Below are 20,900 nucleotides of genomic sequence, written 5' to 3' on the forward strand. Positions count from 1 at the left end.
TGGGGCGAAGAAGAGGGCTATGGAAGTGTACTGTTGGAATACCCAGGCATGTCCAGCTAAAAGGTTTCATGAAAGTCAGACAATAGAGCGAAATGACCCACACCTGCGGGCCTTTAACAATTCCAGTAGGTATAAGAAGCATGGCTGCACAGCAAGTAGAAGAGCATGGAAAGGAACCCAGAAGCGGGTTGCAAGCACGAGCTGGAGAGAAGCTGGCTTTAGAGCGAGAGGAGCGGGTGACACAGGAGCCGAGAGCCGTTTTTCGGGCAGGAGATAGAGATGCTGTAGCATAGTCCTGCCACGGGAGGGTTTGGAAGGCCTGCCAGCCCTCCTTGTTGGGTGCACGCAGCAGGGCGCTGAGGCTCTCCAGAGGCTGCAGAATCTAGGAGAGCGAGCAGTGCTCTGTCCGGTCTCCGTGGAAGAAGAGCGGAGACACAGGAAGCCGAACAGCAGTGTGAGGAGCAGGAGGGAAGCCCATAGGAGCTGCCATGTAGCACCAGTGAGTGATAAAAGGGAAACACTCATACTGGGGCACTCTGGGAGCTTGAAATACACGCTCTTAACTACTGAATGAACTGAACGTTGTAATAATCACTTTGGAATGCAGAAACAAGTGCTTTTTGAAAAGCGAACAAACTAAAAGTTATAACAAGCAATTTTGAATGCTACAGTAAGAAATGTGAATACTGAACGATTTAAAAGACATTGTGATCAATTCTGAATGTTGCATAAAACAAAAGCAAGTTTTGAGTACTTGTGAATGGAATGGAAACAAGTTGGTACAAATAAGAGATGCCACCGAGTGAATTGTTTGAGACACAAGTGTTGGTGGAAAACCAATGGAATACCAATAGGGGTTTGAGAGGAGAAGCCACGTGTTGGGCAAAGTTAAAATAATTCAAGGAACTGCAAGTTAGGGGAAAAACTGTATTGACCAGAGCCACAAGAATACACACGGTGTAACAAAGTGCATGGTAGCAAACCAGGCCACGGTAAAGCATTGGAAGAGTGTAACATTAATGAAAGGAATACGTTTAACTGTTAAAAGGAAAGCAGTGGACAATTGTTGATGCAAAGCAGATAAGAAGGTATATTGGTTGCGTGACCGGTAATGGGTGGACCGTGTGGGCCAACAACTGTGCCTAGAGTGCCCTTCATTAAGAAAGCCAATGAAAGTATGCATACAGAGCTTGTGTTGTGCAACAGCTGCTTATATGATTTTGAAATCAAGAAACAGATTTGTCTTTGTGAACTAGTGAAGAGAACTAATGCCAAGAGAGTTGGCAAGTGTCATAAAGAACTGTATTGTTTTGAAAAGCTGGAAGATCTGAACTCTTGGGGAAGGGAACCACACTCTTTTGTAAGCTGTCTTGAACTTGGGGAAGGGCAATCTGATCATAAACCAAGAGCTGGAAGAAGCTCTAAAGTTTCTTTTGAACACTATTCATTTTGAGGCTGACATCCCTAAACATTGTATACAATTAGTTGTGAGGGCAAGTATAGGTTTTGGACACATTTTATTTGGACATCCTGACACAGACTATCCTTAGTTTTCTTTAGGCAGGCAAATCCCACCTTAGCATAGGGCAAGTGAGGCCTTACTCCATCCTGCATTTTAAGTTAAATAAAACTTTTGAGCACAAATTTGAATCTGTTGTCTGTGTCTCCTTCATGATGCCTTCACACTTCCCTGTTCTTAGAACGTGAAATAAACATTTTGGATGCATTTACTGCTACTTGCCCTTAGCATTGCAATGAAATTCAAGCTGCATGTAAAGCGTTAAGAGGGGGGGGGGCATTGTTAATGTTGTGCCTGGTAGGCCATGTTGACATAGGCAATCCTAAATGTGTGCATCTGTGTAATCATAAAAAAACAAATAAACCTCCCCTGTGGTGATAACAAGATATTTCATAAATGTTTGTATCTTCAGTGGGAGAGTCTAACAATACACTGGTTGCTCTATTTGGCCCCTTGATAGTCCCATCAGTTGCGTATTGAGTCATTTTCATGGAGTTGTTAATCTTTTGTTGAAAATGAATTAATGACTACATCGAATTGCCTACAAAGATTAGTCCTCCAGAATGTGCTCTTTGGCAATTTTGCTATGAATTGATTTGAAGTTATTTTGCAATCTGACCTACAATAGAGAAGCCAACAGATAATACCTTTTCTTTTTATTGCTTGGAGGTAAGAAAACAAACATATAGCGATTGTAAGTGATTTTCTGCTTCACTCCTTCGAAGAGTATTTTGGTGCGTATCCCTTTCCATCGGTCTGGGAAGCAGTTGGAGCATATTCCACTTGTTGGACCTGGATAGTTAACCACACGCTGGTATCGCATCCTCATTTGTCGATAGGAGTAGATGTGGTATTGACACGTTCATAATGTAATGGTGGCTACTTTCATGATGATGTTATTTTAAAACTTTGATACGATATGATATGGCACTTATAACGCGCCTATACACAAGTGTTTCAAGCCGCGACGAGCAAAGGGAGGGGTAACAGAGGGAGGACAGAGACAGCAATCTTACTAGGCCCAGTGACATTGAGATTGCACAAGTGCAGGGGAGAGGGGAGGGGAAAAGTGCCAAGGGAGTGGGGCAGTGCTGTACATGGGATCAAACAATGACATGAATTGCAGCTAGCAGTTGGCAGGTGCAAGGATAAGTGCAGACAGCGGGTGTCCAATAAGTACAGGTAGGAGGACTGTAGGGTTACAGATACAGCCCCAAGTGCAAGGGTTGCTAGGAGGCAGTGCGGGTGTGCGACTGGGCGGCAGGGAACTGGGCCCGAAATCAGAGGGTACCCAGGTGACCAGTGCAGTATCAGACAGGAGATCAGCAGGGGAGAGGAAGAGAGAAGGCAGAAGCAAAGAGTTAAGTCTTGCGGTGCTTCTGGAAACAGAGATGGTTCTCCTCAGGTTTCAGAGAGGCAGGGAGGCTGTTCCAGAGGGAGGCCCCAGCCGAAGAAAGAGATCTACCCCCAACTCTTTGCTTGGAGAAGCGTCTGACCCTGAGGGAGTTGGATGTGGAGGAGCGAAGAGCTTGAGTGGGAAGGTATTTACAAAGAGAGAGTTGGAGTTATTGAGGACCCAGACCCCAGAAGGCCTTGTGGACAATGCAGAGGGTCTTGAACTTAATTCTTGCAGCCACTGGGAGCCAATGAAGAGATTTCAGTTTTGGAGAGATATGATCCCTGGGCTTGAGGGCAAGGACAAGTCTCGCAGTCCTGTTCTGGATGAGTTGCAGAGGGCAGAGTGTAGAAGCAGGCAGATTTAGAAAGAAGCTGTTGCAATAGTCCAGCTTAGAGAGAACCAAAGCTCTAGAGACAGTGAGCTTCTGGGAGAAGGAGAGGAAAGGAAGAATCCCTCTGAGGAGGTGCAATTGGTAGTTAGACTTCTTAGAGACATCAGAGATGTGAGGAGTGTGAAGTCGAAGATGACCCAGAGGTTCTTAGCCTCACAGAATGGAGCAGGGAGAGGGCCAAGGGAAGCCTGTCAGAGAGTGACAGGATAGGAGGAGTCAGTAGTGGAGAATCTCGGTTTTACTGGCATTAAGGCAGAGATCATTCACGCCAGGCCACTCCTGGATAGCAACACAATACAGAGTGGAACCCTTAGATAGAGGATGACAATATATTCATTTGTTCTTTTATGAATACTCACAAATGATTACATACCTTCATTTCCAACCAACATTTTAAAATATTTTGTATATCAAAAAACGCCCAACGGTGTACAAATTTTTAAAACATAAAACACAGTTTACATTTGTTTAAGATACACAACATTTAGCCCATAGGACCCTAGATTTTGTGGCAATCCCCTTTATTTTTGAAACATTTTTGAAGCACTCCAGGATAGCAGACAGACAGTCAGAGATGAGAGAGGGAGAAGAGATGGCAGTTTGGGAGAATGGAGTCTGAAAACGAGCATCATCCGCATAGCACTGAAAGTTGGAGCAGAGAGCGGCAGGAGGGGTCGGCCCAGGGTTTCTTGAAAAGAGTGTGCACAAGAGAGTGCTTCAGGGGGAAGGAAAGGCTCCAGTGGCAAAGGAGTGATTGCAGAAGTCAGCCAGGGCAGGAGCGAGGGTGTCAATGTGGTCCTTGATGGTTTTGCAAAGAACAGGGAAGAACCTGTTTTGACGAGACTTTCATAGATCGGACTTGTCGAGAAACTTTGTCCGGGGAGAACAGAGGAAAGGAAAAGAAAGAAGGGGGAAAGGTGGCCACTGGGGTGCCAGATGTAGAGGAGAGAGAAGAGGGAGGAGGACGAGAGGGTGGACAGGATGTCCTGGGTTTTAGGGGTGAAATGAGAAGCCAGGGCGGTGCAGAGGGCCTGGGAGGGGCCAGGAGAAGTAGACACTGCAGAAGGATTGGCCAGCTCCTTGCAGATTTTAAAGAGTTCGGCCGAGTTGTTAGATGCCGCAGAGACGTGGGCTTGGATTTGGGCTCTCTTCTTAGTGCGGACAGAGAGCTGGTATTGCCTTTGGAGCAGGCAGCAGGTCAGTTTCTCAGAGGATGCACAAGATGCTAGTCATTTCCTCTCAGCCACCCAGCACTTGTGTTTAAGGGTGATGAGGTCAGAGTCGTACCAGGAGTTGCACTTTGCTTTGGGCTTCAAGCGTATCCTCATGACAGGAGCAAGAACATCGAGAGTATCAGAGATAGAGGAGTGGAGCATGGAAAGGGCTGTGTCAGGATGTGAGTCATCCAGAGGTTGAGGAGGGGGAGTGAAAGTGGCACACGCTTCATGGGTCGGATGACCGAGAAGGCAGGTGGCAATGCTGGAGTTGGCTTGGCCTGAGGGGTAGAGAGGGAGATTTGGGAGGAAAGGAGAAAATGATCACTCCATGAGAGAGGAGTGGTGAGAGGGATAGAGAGGGGGCAGTCTGAGAAGATCAGAGCATCCAGAGTGCCCTGCAGAATGAGCCGGGCCAGAGGGGAGAATAGAAAGCGAGAGAGTCGCAGAGGTTGCAAAAGAGTCCAGAGGAGATACGGGAAGCATCCAGGTGGATGTTGAAGTCTTCAAGGAGGAGGAGTTGTGTGGTTGATGGCCAGGAGGGAGGAGGAGAGGTCCACCCAGTCAGAGAGGAAGGAGGTGATCTGACCAGGTGTCTGATAAATAGTAGCCATGGTAAGAGAGTGGCCAGGGGAGAGAGAGCCTATAGACAAGGCATTCGAAAGAGGAGTAGGCCTGCATAGGAATGACAGAGACAGGAATCGACTCCGGGAAAATCAAGGCTACACCCCCTCCTGTACGGTTGGATCTGGGCATGGAAAGGATCTTGTAGCCATCTGGGAGGAAAGGGTCAAAGCTTGTGACAGAGCTGGCCGTGAACCATGTCTCGGTGAGACAGAGGACATCAAGGTTGAGGTCTTCCAGGAGTCGGCAGATCTCAGAAGAGTGTTTGACAGCTGAGTGAGAGTTAAGAGTGGCAATATGGAGAAGGTTGCCAACCTGGAAAGACTTCGGGGGAGGGGTACAAATCAGAGGTATGCCCTGCGGAGGTGTAGAAGGAGCACGCAGGAAGGCAGAAGAGGAAGGAGTAGAGAGCAAGGTAGCCACGGAGGAGGCAGAGGGGGGAGGCAAGGAATCCGAAGGAGGGAGGGGACAGCAGGAGAAGAAAGGAAATTGATGAGGCGTGGGAAACGTCTGTCAAAGAGGAGAAGGTTGGCCTAAGGGCTTTGGACCAAGACGGTGCCATTCAGGTAAATATTAATGATTACTTTAGAGGAGCGGATGGGGCCAAGAGGGCCTCCCACCAGGTGCCACCATTAATGGGAGAAGAAGAGAAAGGAGAGAGCACAGAGACCATATGAAGAGTCCATAGGTCTAGCGAGGGAACGACAAAGAGGGTCTGTCTGGAGGAAGCACTGGTATAGATGTCCGCGAGAGGGAGGCCTGGGTTGGAGACCAGCATATCCTTTTTGAACTTCTTTCTACCAGACTTAGTGAGGAGAGCAGGATAGTCGATAGAGAAGCAGTTTGAAAAGATAGGAGAAACAGAGAGCACCATAGAGTAGGTGGGGGAAAGAGGAGTGGAGGGGGAAAGCTAGGGGGGGCAGTAGGGGAAGAGACAAGGAGGGGTTCAAGCAGATGAGACAAAAAGGGACAAGACAAATAGTGGACTGTTTAAACTAAGTAGACAAGGGCTCAGCAGGAACAGCAAGGCAGACAAGGCTGACCGGTAAACAAATCAGGTTACCAGGGCATCAAGAAACAGAGCAATCGCTGAAAATAAAACCTAGAGAACGGTGGAGCACAGCAGAACATAGAGCAATCTACAGAAGAACAGAGCAATCATTAAATGAAACCTAGAAGAAGGAAGAATGCAGCAGAACACCAAGCAATACACTGCACAACAGGGCAGTCAATCGGGGAAAAACACAGAACAATATACAAAGAGCAGAGCAGTCAACACAAGGGGGGGGTGAGGGTGCAGGAGGCTGAAGAAGGGCGTGAGGCACACACGATCAGGAGTTGCGAGGGACCACACAGTCAGGGACACATATCTGCGGCGAACCAAGGATGGAAGTGCGAGGAACACGCGATCAGGGGGTTGCGAAGTACCACGCAGTCAGGGACGCTCTGCTGCGAGCGAAACCAGGGTGGAAAGTGCGAGGAACCAAGCGATCAGGGATTGCGAGGGACCACGCTGGCAAGGGCGTGCAGGCGCAAGCGTGACCGAATATGGAAGGACGCTAAAACGCACAACAATTACAGAAGTTCAGAGGAACGCGCCGAAAGTGAGCATGGCCAATGATGGAGAGGGTGCTAGAGCAGACGCGATCACAGGATTGCGAGGGACCGCACAAGTCAGGAGCGCGCGGGAAGACAGGGAAGGGGAAGGCAGGGAAGGAGAAGGAGTGGGGGGCGCACACAATCGAAGATTGCAAGGGGCCACGCAAGTCAGGGTAATGCGCAGCGTGTGGGGAGGCAGCGCAATCAAAGATTGCGAGGGGCCACGCAGGTAAGCTAGGCAAAGCGCATCCGATGTAAGGAATTGAGGAGGCGAGGGCAAGTGTTTAACAGGCCGGGATAAAGGGGCGCGGATGGGATCGCGATCAAGGAATGTAAGGGGAAGCGCATGGAAAGGGCGCAGGCGGGGACAGGAAGGAAGGGCGAGAGGGGAGCTCAGAAGGGGTTGGAGGGGACAGTAAGGTAAGACTCTCACAAGAGAAGGGGGTGCACCAAGCAAGGGGCAGAGGTGTAGGTTGCAGAGGAGTGGAGGGACACAGTCAGAGACGAGGCACAGTCGGAAGGGCTAAGAAATGCAGAGCAGGCACCAAACTCCCCAAGTTCTTACCTGGCGACAGGGTGAATCGTCCGCACTCACTGTCTGCACAGCAGCCCCTTCGTTGCCAAACACCTGTGTAGGTCCAACACCACGGCCTTGTCCTGCGAGGGCTTTGCCACGCAGGGTCCTAACCTCGCATTGTATAGGCTTGGTAGCGTGGACGTAACAAATGTGTTATGTGTAAATCGGGCAGCGTCTTCTGCGAACCTGCGTCGTTCAATACCGCGGCCTGTCTCAAAATCTATAATTTCTAATCTAAAAATGGTTGATCATCTTTTTTTTTAATCAAATTTTGTTGTCATTTTCACTAAATAAGTAATCACAACTTGACCAGTTACAATCAGTAACATGTTTCACTTGTAATCAATAACATAATCTCTGCACCCCTCCTAGATCATGTTTTAACTTTACAGACCATGTTAAAGATAGCAGCTTTTATTTTATTCTTTGAGACAGGGGTGCTGTTAATTTTGGAAAAAAACAGACATAACTTCCAAGAGCTATTGGCTGATATGTCTAATATGGCTGATAAGACTTTGTATATGTAGCACAGATCTTCAATTTAACAGAATCTAAGTTGTGAGAAGGTAAAATGTGGCACAAGGTTGGCTGTTGTACAAATGTACATGCCTAGTCCTGTAGGAAAGCAGTGACAGTGGGTTTGTGGAAAATAAGCTGAACGATGGAATAAGTACTGTTTTTGCTCTTTGCTGTTTGTTTCAGGAGTAACCGACTCTGGATCTGCATGGAGTTTTGTGGTGGAGGATCGCTGCAAGAGATCTATCAGAGTAAGTGGAGTGTTTCGTCATTCTTGCATATAGCCATATTGTGTGATGCTTAGTGACAGTTGTGCAAGCGTAAGTGTGGGGTCTGGGAGATGGTATTCATAAACCGGAGGGTCTCCTCTTTGGTTGCAATTGATTTATAGGATCCTGTGTTATAGTCATGATGCACATTGCAATATCATCCCCTGTAGTATTGCGCTTTGTCCTAGAAAAGAAACATATTACTACACAAGCACGTTTGCTTTCATTGACTTTCCTTTGCTTTATGTGCAGAGTCCTTCGCCAACTGCATCCATAATAGTCATTGTACATGAGGCTGCTTTTAAGACCACCATGATGCTAAATTTGCATTATGCGCCGAGGATATTCTATTTTTCTGTTGGAACTAGTCAACAAATGAAGAGTAGATCGATTATGTACTTGAATCTTATGAGAAAGTAGAAGGATAACGAATTGGGATACTGTTGAAACCTTGACTTGGCAAAGTCCCCATCTACACACTTCACCAGATGAAAGTTATTCTTGTATGTGGGTATGGCAGAAGTTGCAGGCATGGAAAGATATTGAAGCAATCCTTCACAATCTATTGAAAAGGGAAGTTCTAAAATGTGGAAAATTGTACTAGGTTCCACTTCTTCCGAATGGTCATATTGATTTGATGGAATAGTTGATTTTATCCATTCTTTTTTGGTGCCACCTGCATGGCTATTGTCCCATTGAATCATTGGTTCTTGTATATTGGTTCCTCAAATCGTTCACACTGACTGAAATTATGTTGTATGGCACGCAGGAACATATGTTCTGCCTTTACAATTTATGATGCACAAGCAGGCTATCTTCAGCTGTAGCTTGTCCTTTATGTGGGTAGATTTGAATTGCATTTCATTAGTATATAACTAGAAGAGAAGCAACAGGGCACTTTACAACAGGGCGATACTGTAATAGCATAAACAAATATGGATACAATTAGAAGTAAACACTAGGGATTTAGTTAGAATATGGATAGAAGGGATGGAGGGAGTCAGGCAGGGAATACAGATTAGGCAGGTAAAGGCATAGCAAGTGTAAGGGGCTGGTAGGTTCTGTGATATTGCATATCATCTGGGGCAGATCTGGGATTTTTGCAGTAATCAATAGCAAGTTGCAACAATAATGGAATATTGTACTAACTGGGAATAGACTGTGATTATGCAAATTATGCAAATTCAGATGTTCTGAGCAAGTGAAAATTCTAAGTAGGCAAGGCTTGTCAAACTAAAACCAAAAGTTGTTGGCTGGAAGGTTTTGAATAAATCATAACCACGGGTACAGCTCTAGGCAACCTCTCAGACCATTGTTTTTCAGCCTGCCAAGCCATTAGAGAAGGCGCCTAGAGACCCAGGATAATCCTCATTGATGAGGCCCAACGAGGCTGAAACATGCCTGGAGATCCTTGTAGTCTTGTACAGAAGGGATGTGGCCAAGCAGTTTGGGCAGTCTAGCCCCCTGGGATCCCATACTCAGGTGGCCAGGGAAAGGCCATTGCTTTTGGATCCCGACCCTGGGGGTGGACAAGCGAGGGAGGATCACCTAGGTAGGGGGTCTTCAGGAAGTGGGGATGAAGCACCTGATGGTGAGACATAGTATCCCCCTTTTTCCTTAACCCATCTAACCCCTATCCCTGCTTATTTAATGGGAGACTACAACTCCCATAATTCCTCCCCACTTCACACTGACAACAATACTGATCCAAGGAAGATGAGGAATGAGGTTAGGAGGATTACCTCTGCTGACTTGCAATAACTCTGTCCCTCTAATAAGATCAGGCAGAGTCAGACACGTAATACGAATTACATACATCTGCCACTTTTAACACTCCCTGTGAACATAAAAGGTGGTACGCACAGGCACACTCTGAGCGAGGATGGATGCTATGGATGTTGGAAAGCCAAATGGGTGATCGGCTGCTGCGGAGAACGAGAGAGAGAGACCAGTGAGAATTGCATCCTTTCTGGAAGCCGTAAGCGTTCCATTACTGAAAACAAGTGAGCGGAGAAGACAAACCTTCAAAATGCTTCCAGGTGACCCGCTAACCTCCCAGGTGAATGACATAGTTGGGGAGGAGCAGAGGAGGCGTTGGTAATGGCCTTGCCTGCTACAGGAAAAGCATTGAAGACAGAAGCCTAATTCACATGACCGGGGAGTTAGCAAAGGCAAACAAAAGCCTAGTTTGTGTTAAGAGCAAAAGAGTCATGTAACAAGTTGAAGGTTGCACATGTGCCGATAAAATGCTTAGTGATGAAAACAATGATTGGATGCTGAGAAAAGTATACAAAGTAACAGAGTGGTGCTGTGAAGCGGAATTGCACATTCAAAAGTCTCTGTGAAATGTTCTGAGTAATGGAAAGCGGGAAACGAAGGCAAGAAAGTAACCGCAATCCTGAACGAGAGGTGATTGAGTGAAAATCAATATATTTTATTTTTGCATTTGTGACAATGCCCAAACCTGAGGGTATCACAGCGTTAGTACCTTGTTAGAAACATGTTTCAATGGGATACGAGACATATGAGTGACATATAACTGAACTTTGAATACCGCCAAGAGGGCAAAAGTAAAGAGAATATGAACTTTGAAAGATGCCAAGAGGGCAACAGTAAAAACTACAAGTACCAAGAGGCATTGTTGTTGTGAAGATTGTTGATTGCCAAATTGTTTAAAAAGAGATGGAAGTGGTCATACAGAGGTCTATGTAAAATCCATGCAGTTTGGAAAGTCTTCAACAGTAAAAGAGAAAGACAGGCTCGAGCATGGCGGAGGGAAACCTGTGCTGTACTGTGGTAGAGTGGGAAGGACAGAACGTGGGGAAGGGAACCCCCACAAAGAGAAAGAAAGGCTTGAGCCCGGCAGAGGAAAGCCTTTGTTGAAAAGTGGCAAAGTGAAAGCCAAGAGAAGAACTATGTTTGTGGTAAGGCGGATGACGCCTAAATAATTGATTAGACTGTCAAAAGCTTGAAGCCCAAGCTTGAACGGTTGAATTGTACCAGCAAGCTAGAGTGTGCAAGACTGATAGAACTGTGCCATCTACCTATCTCTTTTAAGAAACTCCGGAGACCCTGTGCTTTTGAACATGGGGAAGGGAGTTGTTACCTAAGCCATTCTGACATTTCTTTTAAGACACTATTTTTCCTTAGTAATGCTGTGTGTATACAGCGTGATGATTGAACTTACTTCCATTGTTTGTACCTTTTTTTAAAAAGTTTATATGTTAAAAGGATCCATTAATTTTTGAGTCCTGTGAGAAACCTGAAGGTTTTCTCTCATGTATTCCCCAGGGACCCTTGATCCAGGTGGCCAGGGAAGGGCCATCGCTCTTGGATCCCAACACTGGGGGCAAACGAGTGAGGGAGGATCACCTGGATGAAGGATTCTTGGGGTGTGTTAGAGGGAAGACCTCAGGAGAGACTTGGTATTTTCCAAAATGGGAAGAAGCAAATAATATAACAGAAGCCTTTATGGTATTTTCCAAAGCCCAATCTTGGAAATATGAAAAAAACATTAAAACCCTATACTGAAAGGATAGTACCAAACAAAAGGAGAAAAGTTGCATTAAAATCTAGGGCAACTATTCTTTCTAACAATCCATCCTCTTTCCTCCGACTTTCAGAGTGTGAAGCCCAATCCTCTCATTCATTATCATTCTTACTGAGAGAGAGAGCGAGACAGCGCTGCAGTCATTGACCTTGGATTCTGGAATGCAAGACCAGTCTGCAATAAATCCTCTGCTGTGCTGCACCCTTTTTCTAAGACACAATGTACACTTTCTCTGTATTATAGAGACATGGATTCACCCATACAACACTAGGGCCGCTGCATCTATGACCACCTTGCAGACTTCTTTTTGCCATAACCCACGTCCCATTGCTCATGGAGGGGGTATTGGCATTCTTTATTAATCCCGTTTCTCACTCATTTCCTCGTCTTTGGCTCTCCCTACTTATACTTTGTTTGAATTTTCTTACAAAATCTTTTCTAATCCCTATCCTATTTCCATCCTGCTTATCTATCGACCCCCTGCCTCCATTGGCTCTTTTTTTCATGACATTGATCATCTTCTTTCCTATATTCTTCCCTCTTCCACCCGTCTAATACTGTTGGTTGACTTCAAACTTCACCTCTTGTCGACACACTCCTCTCTCCCTCTTCTCTCAATTCTTGACTCTCATCTTCTTCACCCTCTTTCTACTCCTCCATCTCACATTACCGGTTCCTGTCTTGATCTTATATTTCTTATTTTTCTGGCTCTCCTATTTCCTCTCTCCCAGTTTATCTTTCCGACTACTGTCGTCTCTCTGTGTCACTGCTTACTCAAGTTTCTTCACGTTCTTCTGTCTTCTCCTTTGCGGTGTCAGTCTATCAGCGTGATTTACGTAACTTTAACTCTTCACTCTTTACTTTCACCTGTACCTCCGTCCTTTATCCCCATTCCTCTTTTTCTTTCCTAACAACTGATGAAGCTGCCTCTACTTTTTCTTTGTCTCTATCTTCTTCTCCTGATTCACCTTACCCCTATCGCCCTTCCAGCTCACTCGCATACCTTCTCAACCATGGCTTTTCCCCTATCTTTGCTCTACGCGTCATTTCCTCCGTCGTCTTGAAAGACGCTGGCTCAAGACCAACTCTACGGTGGATTATTCTTCATACTTTTCCTACCATGCTCTCTATGAGGACTGCTTATTCTATGCTAAACGTCATACTTTTCTGATCTCCTACACACTGTCTGCCCATCCTAGGCGTCTTTTTCAAATTAATTCTCGTCTTCTGTCTCCTCCCACCCCGGCTACTCAACTAATTCTACTCTGTCAGCATCTGACTTCGCTCAATTTTTCTCCGCTAAGGTAGCTTCTCTTCGTTCTGACATTGAAGTCTCCATTTCATCCAAACTTACGACTTCTTTCACTCCTGCTTCCTCTGCCTCTGTTTCCTGCTTTCAACCAATCTGCAATGCTGACACTTCTCTTCTATTGGCTAAAGCTCACTCCACTGCCCCTCCTACCGACCCCATCCCTTCTGCCCTCATTCTAAAAGTTTACCCTCCTTTAGTGTCTTACCTCACCTCTTTCTTCAATATCTGTCTCTCAACTTCAACTTTTCCCTTGTCTTTTAATCATGCTTCCATCATCCCAATTTTAAAGAAACCTAGCGCCGACCCATTACTTGTTTCAAATTTTCATCCTATTTCCGTGCTACCCTATCCCTCTAAATTACTTGAATGGTTGGTCTGTTCTCAAGTTTCTACCTTTGTTTCTAATTCTTCTTTCTATTCTCCTACAATTCCAGTCTGGATTTCGCCCTCATCACTCCACAGAAACTGCTCTTCTTTCTGTTTTGGACTCACGACTTACTGCATGCTATTCTAAACACCCATCTCTTCTTATTCTTTTAGACCTATCGGCTGCGTTTGACACCGTCGGCCACTAGATTCTACTGGCATCTTTATTCCTTTGGTTTTGCGGGCTCAGTGATATTGTGGTTTCAATCATATCTGTCTCAAAGAACCTTTTCCATTTCATGGGCTGGCAAATCATCTAAATCTTTTGAGCTTGCCCTTGGTGTTCTTCAAGGGTCCGTCTTGGGCCCTTTTCTGTTCTCTCTTTACACTTCCCCTCTTGCTGCTGCTATTTCTTCCTTTGGTCTAGCACACCACCTTTATGCTGATGACACTCAACACTTTCTCTCCTTTTCTTTTTTTTTCTTCTGAGATTCACCACACTCTTTCCGTTTTGTCTTCTGACCATCAAATCTTGGATGTCTCCTCACTCCTCACATTTAATGCTGGGGCAACTGAGGTTCTCTTATTCCCCGCTAACACCCTTTCCTCTCCTCCTCCTCTGTCCTTATTTCTTTCCCTTGATTCCAGCTTCCAATCTCATCTACGGCTCGAAATCTGGGGATCTATCTAGACTCTAACCTATCCTTCTCCCACCACATTTCTCTAACTTAGTGTGCTTGCCGTTTTCACCTGCACAATATCAGTAAAGCTTGCCCATTTCTCACTTTTCAAGCTTCAAAACTGTTGATTTCTTCTCTGATATTTTCCCAACTCTTTTACTGTTGTTCGGCTCTTTTTGGGCTCTCAATTTCTTGTCTTGCCCCTCTAAAACTTGTTTTAACTCTTCTATCCGTCTCCTTTGTCTTCTTCCTTTCCGCGACTCCATCTCTTCGTCCCTTGCTACTCTTGGCTGCCCATCTTTTCGCTCTCAACTTAAATTTAATTTTCTATGCCTCGTCTTCACATCCATCTATGGTCTTGCTCCTGACTATCTTTCTTTCTTGGTATCTTTCTATACCCCTTCTCGTTCTCTTCACTGCTCCTCTCAATTTCTCTTGGTGGCACCTAGCCCCTTGTGTGCTCAATCTTGTTTTTGTACTTTTACTCTTCTAGCTCCTCTTCACTGGAACACCCTCCCCTACGCTCTTTGTTCTATCTCTGTCTATTCTTTATTTCGTAAGCCATTGAAATCTCACCTTTTGCAACATGCTTGATTGATTGCTTTCTTATTATTTTGTATCCATTTTATTGTACCGTTCCCTTTTCTCTGTACAGCGCCTTGGCTTAAGGCCCTATATAAAATATAAATACATTCAAATACAAATAAAAGAGAAATGCCATTTTCCCACTACGCTAAAGGTTTCCATAGACATAAGACCATACCACAAAACTATTATATGTTCTACCAATTACAGATCCAACACCTCTGATATCCTTAGAGGATACAACTCCCATCTTCCCTATAACAGTCCTAATACTGAGACATGGTATCTGCCCCTCTTTGAAATAACCCCCTACCCGACATCCCCTCAACCTACTTTCAGCAAGACGGTATCACTACATAATATCCCCAACAAAAATATTGCCTTAGATATGGCCGTTTGGTTCACCACAGGCGATATTTTTGTTGGGGATATTATGTGGGAGCAGGGGTTGCGGGGGTGTCCCCCGCACATTAATACATGATGCAGGGGTGTCCTCCGCAGGGTACATAAGTGAATTTCGCCACAAAAATATGGCGATATTTTTGCATCGCAATATTTTTGCGGCGGAATTAACACATGGAACCAGCCAGCCTCCTGGTTGCCCCCAAAACCCTCAATGCTTCTCCTGTCTTAATAACATTAGGACGGAACACCTAAACTCAAAAGGACTTTCCTCTTTCTATGAATGTCCCTCTGATGAGGGCAGTCAAGTCAGGCACTTAGCTACGATCACAAACACCTGAATCCAGTTGAGAACCAAACTAAGCATAAAAGGTGGAACCCAGATTTGCAAAGAGAGCACGGAAATCCAGGAAGGCAAAGGCGAGTTCGAGAAGGAGAGCAGTTGAGATGGCAAGCAGCTGAGCAGAGGCCACTGAGAACCAGGCTTGAGAGAACGAGATGCTGAGACGCTACAAGGCTGCAGGTTGAAGCAAGAGAAAGCCTGGCAAGGGAGCCGTGTCTCCAAGAAGACAAGCCAAAGGAAGCCGAGAAGCTGGTTCATATCGCCGAAACGTTGTGCCAAGAGATTGCTCATTTCCCTGGGACAGCAAAGTCACCCAGGAAGGTCTGAGAGGCAGGAGGGGAGAGACCCTGACCTCGGATTAAAGAATTGTGAAGGACGCATTGTTAAAGTACAGCAGGTGAGTTCAAAGTGATGAGAGAGCCCAGTTTGTAACGACGTAAATGATTACCAAGTTGCAAGCAAGATTACGTGTAAAAAGCGAGACGCGTTGAAAGAAAGATTTGATTGTTTTGAACTGTGATGAAACAAAGTTACAGAGTGGCCCTGTGGAAAAACGCATTGTCGAAAGTCTCTATGAAATGCATGCGGAAGTTAAACAAAGTATCACTGAGGTGAAAAGCGAGTAGGAGTTGATGGAAGTGAAAGCCGACGGGTTAGGCTACAGAAGAGAATATTGGGTGAAGCAAAATCCCTATGGGGATTGGATGAAACGGAGCTGAGTGATTAAATGAATTGACAAGAAAGTGGTCAACTTGTCGGTGTGCTAAGGAGCCCGTCGGAGACAGAGACAAGGAAGTAGAACTTGTCATGGTGCTAGAAAGCACGCTTGAGGCAAGACTAACAGAGTAGAAGGAATATGATAACCAGAATGCAACAGTGTCGGAGTGGTCAGGCATGGGAAGGCTGTGCTGTTTCGAAAGGTCCTCGACATAAACTGCATGAGGAAAGCAGGAAGTTTGGGGAAGGGAACGCTGTGCATCAAGATGATTAAATGTTGTAAGGTAAAATACTATAGTGTTGAAAGTAACAAGTAAAGAGGGTCTAAGCTCTGGTGAGGAAAGGCGGAAAGATTCCCCCAGGAGCATTGTTAAAGTAGAACTGTGTTATGCTAGAAAGCATTGAATCAGACAAGGGAAGCCTGAGAAAGAGAACATTGTTAAAACAGAACGGTGTTATACTAGAAAGCATTGAATCAGATCAGACGAGGGAAACCTGAAAGAAGTACATGAACTGTGCCGAATAATACAATTATTGAACTGCCTTTTTGTGAACTGTTTTGAACTAACACATCTTTTGGAGATCCTGAGTGACGTAAGCTTGGGAAAGGGAGTTGAGAAGAAACTCCATGACCATGCTGATATTCATTTGAGACACTTATATATTTAACCAATAGCCTACACATTGTTAAGTTAGAACGTGAGGGCAAGCATAGGTTTGACACAGTCAAATTATTTACTTTTGACAGACAGACTTTGGACTATTCTTTCTTCTTTATTTTATATGGTCGAGATTACTCCCATTTAGAAATAGGGCAAAATAGCCATTCTTCAACCCTCATTTTTATAAATAAATGTTTTCGAAACTTGTATCCTTTTATCTGTGTCTACCTCTGTCTGAAAGATATGGGCCAATTCCCTCTTTTTTGTTAATGAGGTGCATGTCTCATATAAGAATAAAATATGTGAACAAAGAACACTTGTGCGCAGGCTACCCCACCCAGCCACACGTGAGTGGATGGATAAAAGCTACAGAAATTATTGTACGAGATTATTCGACAATACACATGATCAGAAACCTTTTTTTTTTATTTAAAATAATTTATTCAAAGCTTGTATCAAAAAACACATATCAGTCATTAACATATACACAGCACAACATTTAGTAATGTGTCACGACAACCACTGGAGGCAGCTATATTCCATGACCTATTTCAAAGGCATGGTGAGCATAGTATACATAAACCCTGTGTTATTATGGGGTTAGTAACAGTGCGGCAAATATTACACTAAACCGGTCAGCATATTGGGTTTCTGGCTCGGGGGGCAGACTATGTCTTGCACCAGTACAGAATTTAATGTATCCCTCCAAGCTTTCTTCAGGACACCCAGCACAAGGCGATGTAAAACTGTTTAATTCCCCAATTATGGAGAACATCTCAAGAATGATGCTACAAACAAAAACATAGTAAACATTAAAATCTGACCATATGGAGTACCATTGTGTATACAACCTGTATACTGAAGCTGACCACCCACCTTTCATTGCTTCTGCGTGTCTTGGGCCGCTTGTTTACACACACATAATAAATCTGTATATCTTCAATAATATTGTTACTAGGAGACAGAAAAGAAAACAAACTGCAACCCTGTTATCGTAGTCCCCTTGTTTATCTGGTTTTAATGATACTGCTAACAAAGTATCTTAAAATCACCTGTATGATTGGTGACTCTGGTGCTTTGCCTGTCCACAGTGGGCAATATTCCGACTTGAACCTGAACTGGAAAACCTCCAAGTGAAGAGACTGTTCAGTGTCATAAAAAGACAGACATTTCTTTTGTGATCATCAATCTAAAAAAGGGTGGAGGATAGCCATTTAATGAAATCATCCACTCCTCACAATGTGCCTCCTACGACACGCGTCCACAATGATTGGTACATCGACTACAATATTCTCGCAAATATGCCCACATACTACCTCGAGGACCTGGCAGGGCCATGCAATCAATCCTGAACCATGCCAGGGTCTGGGTCGCGATACATAACAAACAATGAACTTGAGCGCAGTTGTTACAATGGAAACGACATGTTTTCATACTTATTAAACCGATGACCGCAAGTATGATGCAAGCTGTTCTCTTACCGACTTAGATGCAGGGCGGACGTTCGAACGCCTCCGGCTTTCTTCACGTGTTCCAGAGCGAGGAATGGACTTCCGTGGTGTTACGTAGATACATACTCTTACGCAGTAATTGCGGTCAGGCGCCATCTTGGAGGGGGCTATGCCGGGCCGACCTGCTTCTAAGGGTACCTTCGATTCTTTGAAGGCTTTCTTGGCATGGTTAAATAATCAGGAGGAATTTATAAAATTCCCTATGCGCAGCAATATGCACAGGATGTCGTTTGTAGATCTTGAGATGTACAAAAGTGGGGACAATAAGGTGGGCACTACCTTGTTCAGGAAAAGAATACTCTACTGGCGTACGGGAGTTTTCACCCGTTAAGCCTGAAAGAGAACCTTCCTTACGGACAGTTCCTCAGGATGCGACGGAACTGCAGCACTTTGTTGGAGTTTGACACAAATAGCAAAAATCTTAATATCAGACTGCAACAACAGAGTTATCCCCCACAGGTCATGCGAACAGCCCGTAAGAGGGCATGCAATACAGATAGGAAACTATAAACTATACCTCTCCAGACAAGAGAAACATAAGGGGGATAGAATTACCTGCTTGACCACTTTTACCCCGATCAGTCACTATGTGTGACGGGCAATTCTCTAGGATTCGAAAATCTTGAAAACAGAGAATTTCAATTTGGAAAAACCCTGGTTTGCCTTTGAACGCAGTAAAAATCTAAAAGATAAACTTGTACGTACCTATGAGGAACCACAAAATAAACCTCTGTCTCAGACCATGCTGTGGTCATTAATGTTCATTAATGTTCAGTGTGCGCACTGATGAAGGATATGAAGGAGATAGGACTATACAGTTTAAACTGGAAATTTAACACATTCACCAACTGCCTTACAAAATGGGCAATGTATGGCATTAAATGCCCATGTGGACTCATTTATATTGGGAAAAACAAAAGAGAGATCCGACAACGGATCTGCGAACACGTGTCTTGTATCAAGAACCAGATGGCAGACAAACTTTTGGGGGCCCACTTTAGGGCAAAATCGCATAAACACACTGATTTACTGTGGTTCGTCATTCAGACAGTAAAATGCCCGACCCGAGGTGGGAATCGGGACTTGATATTGAGACAAATGGAGCAAAAAGGAATATTCAGATTGGACTCCGTTAATAAAGGTCTCAACACTTCCATTTAGTTTAATCTGTTTTTGAATTGAGACAAAGTTATGCATTGGTATCTTTCATCCATACAAATGAGGTCCTTTAGCATGATCTGCCCTTATGACCTAAAAGCTTGGTATTATATACTGTTCACCAGTAAATCACACTGTTATTATAATTGTCCTATGGTCCCTGTGGGCGTGTTTTAGGATTCCCCTTTTTTGGCTTCCCCATTAGCTGGTAACTACAATCACTCCCTGCGTTATGGCCCGACTGGGGCAGTATTACACAATTTAGTGGATTATGCAATCTGATTTATTGTACTATTCAATGGGATTGTTTACGTCAAGTAGCACCGGCTTCTACATGAGCGAAGCATACATTTCTCGGGAGACGCCTGGGTCTCCTTTGTTCGGCTTCCAGTGCCACTAGTCAATAAAGTTATTCATATAAGCAGGTTGGCAGAGTATGGCCCCCTCCAAGATTGCGCGGACTACAATTAGTGCATAAGAGTATGCATTTACGTGCCAACACAGAAGTCCATTCCTCGCTCTGGAACCCATGAAGAAACTCCACCCTTCATCTTAGTAGGTAAGATAACAGCTTGCATCATACTTGTGGTCACCGGTTTAAAAAGTATGAAAACATGCTGTATCCTTTAAATTGTAACAACAGTTCACTGTTTGTTATGTATCGCGACACGGACCACAGCATGGTTCAGGAATGATCGCATGGCCCTGCCAGGTCCTCGCGGCAGTGTGTGAACATATTAGTGAGCATATTGTGCTCGATGTACCAACGATTGTGGGATCGTGTCGTAGGAGGCACATTTTGAGGAGTGGATGATTTGATTAAATGGACATCCTCTCCGCTTTTTTAGATTGATGATCACAAAAGAAATGTCTGTCTTTTGATGACACTGAACAATCTCTTCTCTTGGAGGTTTTCCAGTTCTGGAGCAAATCGGATAATTGCCCACTGTGGACAGGCAAAGCACCTGAGTCACCAATCATACAGGTGATTTTAAGATACTTTGTTGGCAGTATCATTAAACCAGATAGGAGACATGGGGACTAAGATAACAGGGTTGCCCTTTGTTTTCTTTTCTGTCTCCTAGTACAATATTATTGAAGATATGCAGACTTATTATGTGTGTAAACAAGTGGGCCAAGAAACGAAAAGCAATGAAAGGTGGGTGATCAGCTTCAGTATACAGGTTGTATACACAAATGTACTGCCTATGGTCAGATTTTAATGTGTTCTATGTCTTTGTTTGTAGCGTCCTTCTTGAGATGTTCTCCATAATTGGGGAATTAAACAGTTTTACATCACCTTGTGCTGGGTGTCCTGAAGAAAGCTCGAAGGGATATATTAAATTCTGAAGTGATACAAGACACAGTCTGCCTCCCGAGCCAGAAACACAATGTTGCGGCCTGTTTAGTGTAATATTTGCCACACTGTTACTAACCCCACGTTAACACAGGGTGTATATATACTATGCTCACCATACCCTCGAAATAGGGCATGAAATATAGCCG

At 44.6% G+C, this 20,900-nt stretch overlaps 1 protein-coding gene across 2 annotated transcripts in view; it reads left to right on the forward strand.

Moving 5' to 3' along the window:
- MAP4K2 (mitogen-activated protein kinase kinase kinase kinase 2) overlaps window positions 1–20,900 on the forward strand; it is a 1,208,607-nt gene that overhangs the window by 328,274 nt on the left and 859,433 nt on the right. For both annotated transcript variants that reach the window (XM_069645028.1, XM_069645029.1), the window contains exon 4: window positions 8,026–8,090. In XM_069645028.1, coding sequence (XP_069501129.1) covers window positions 8,026–8,090 — 65 coding nt within the window. The remainder of the gene's footprint in view (window positions 1–8,025; window positions 8,091–20,900) is intronic.

Source organism: Ambystoma mexicanum, chromosome 2p, assembly GCF_040938575.1.
Source record: "Ambystoma mexicanum isolate Mex_15411 chromosome 2p, UKY_AmexF1_1, whole genome shotgun sequence".
Classification (NCBI taxonomy): domain Eukaryota; kingdom Metazoa; phylum Chordata; class Amphibia; order Caudata; family Ambystomatidae; genus Ambystoma; species Ambystoma mexicanum.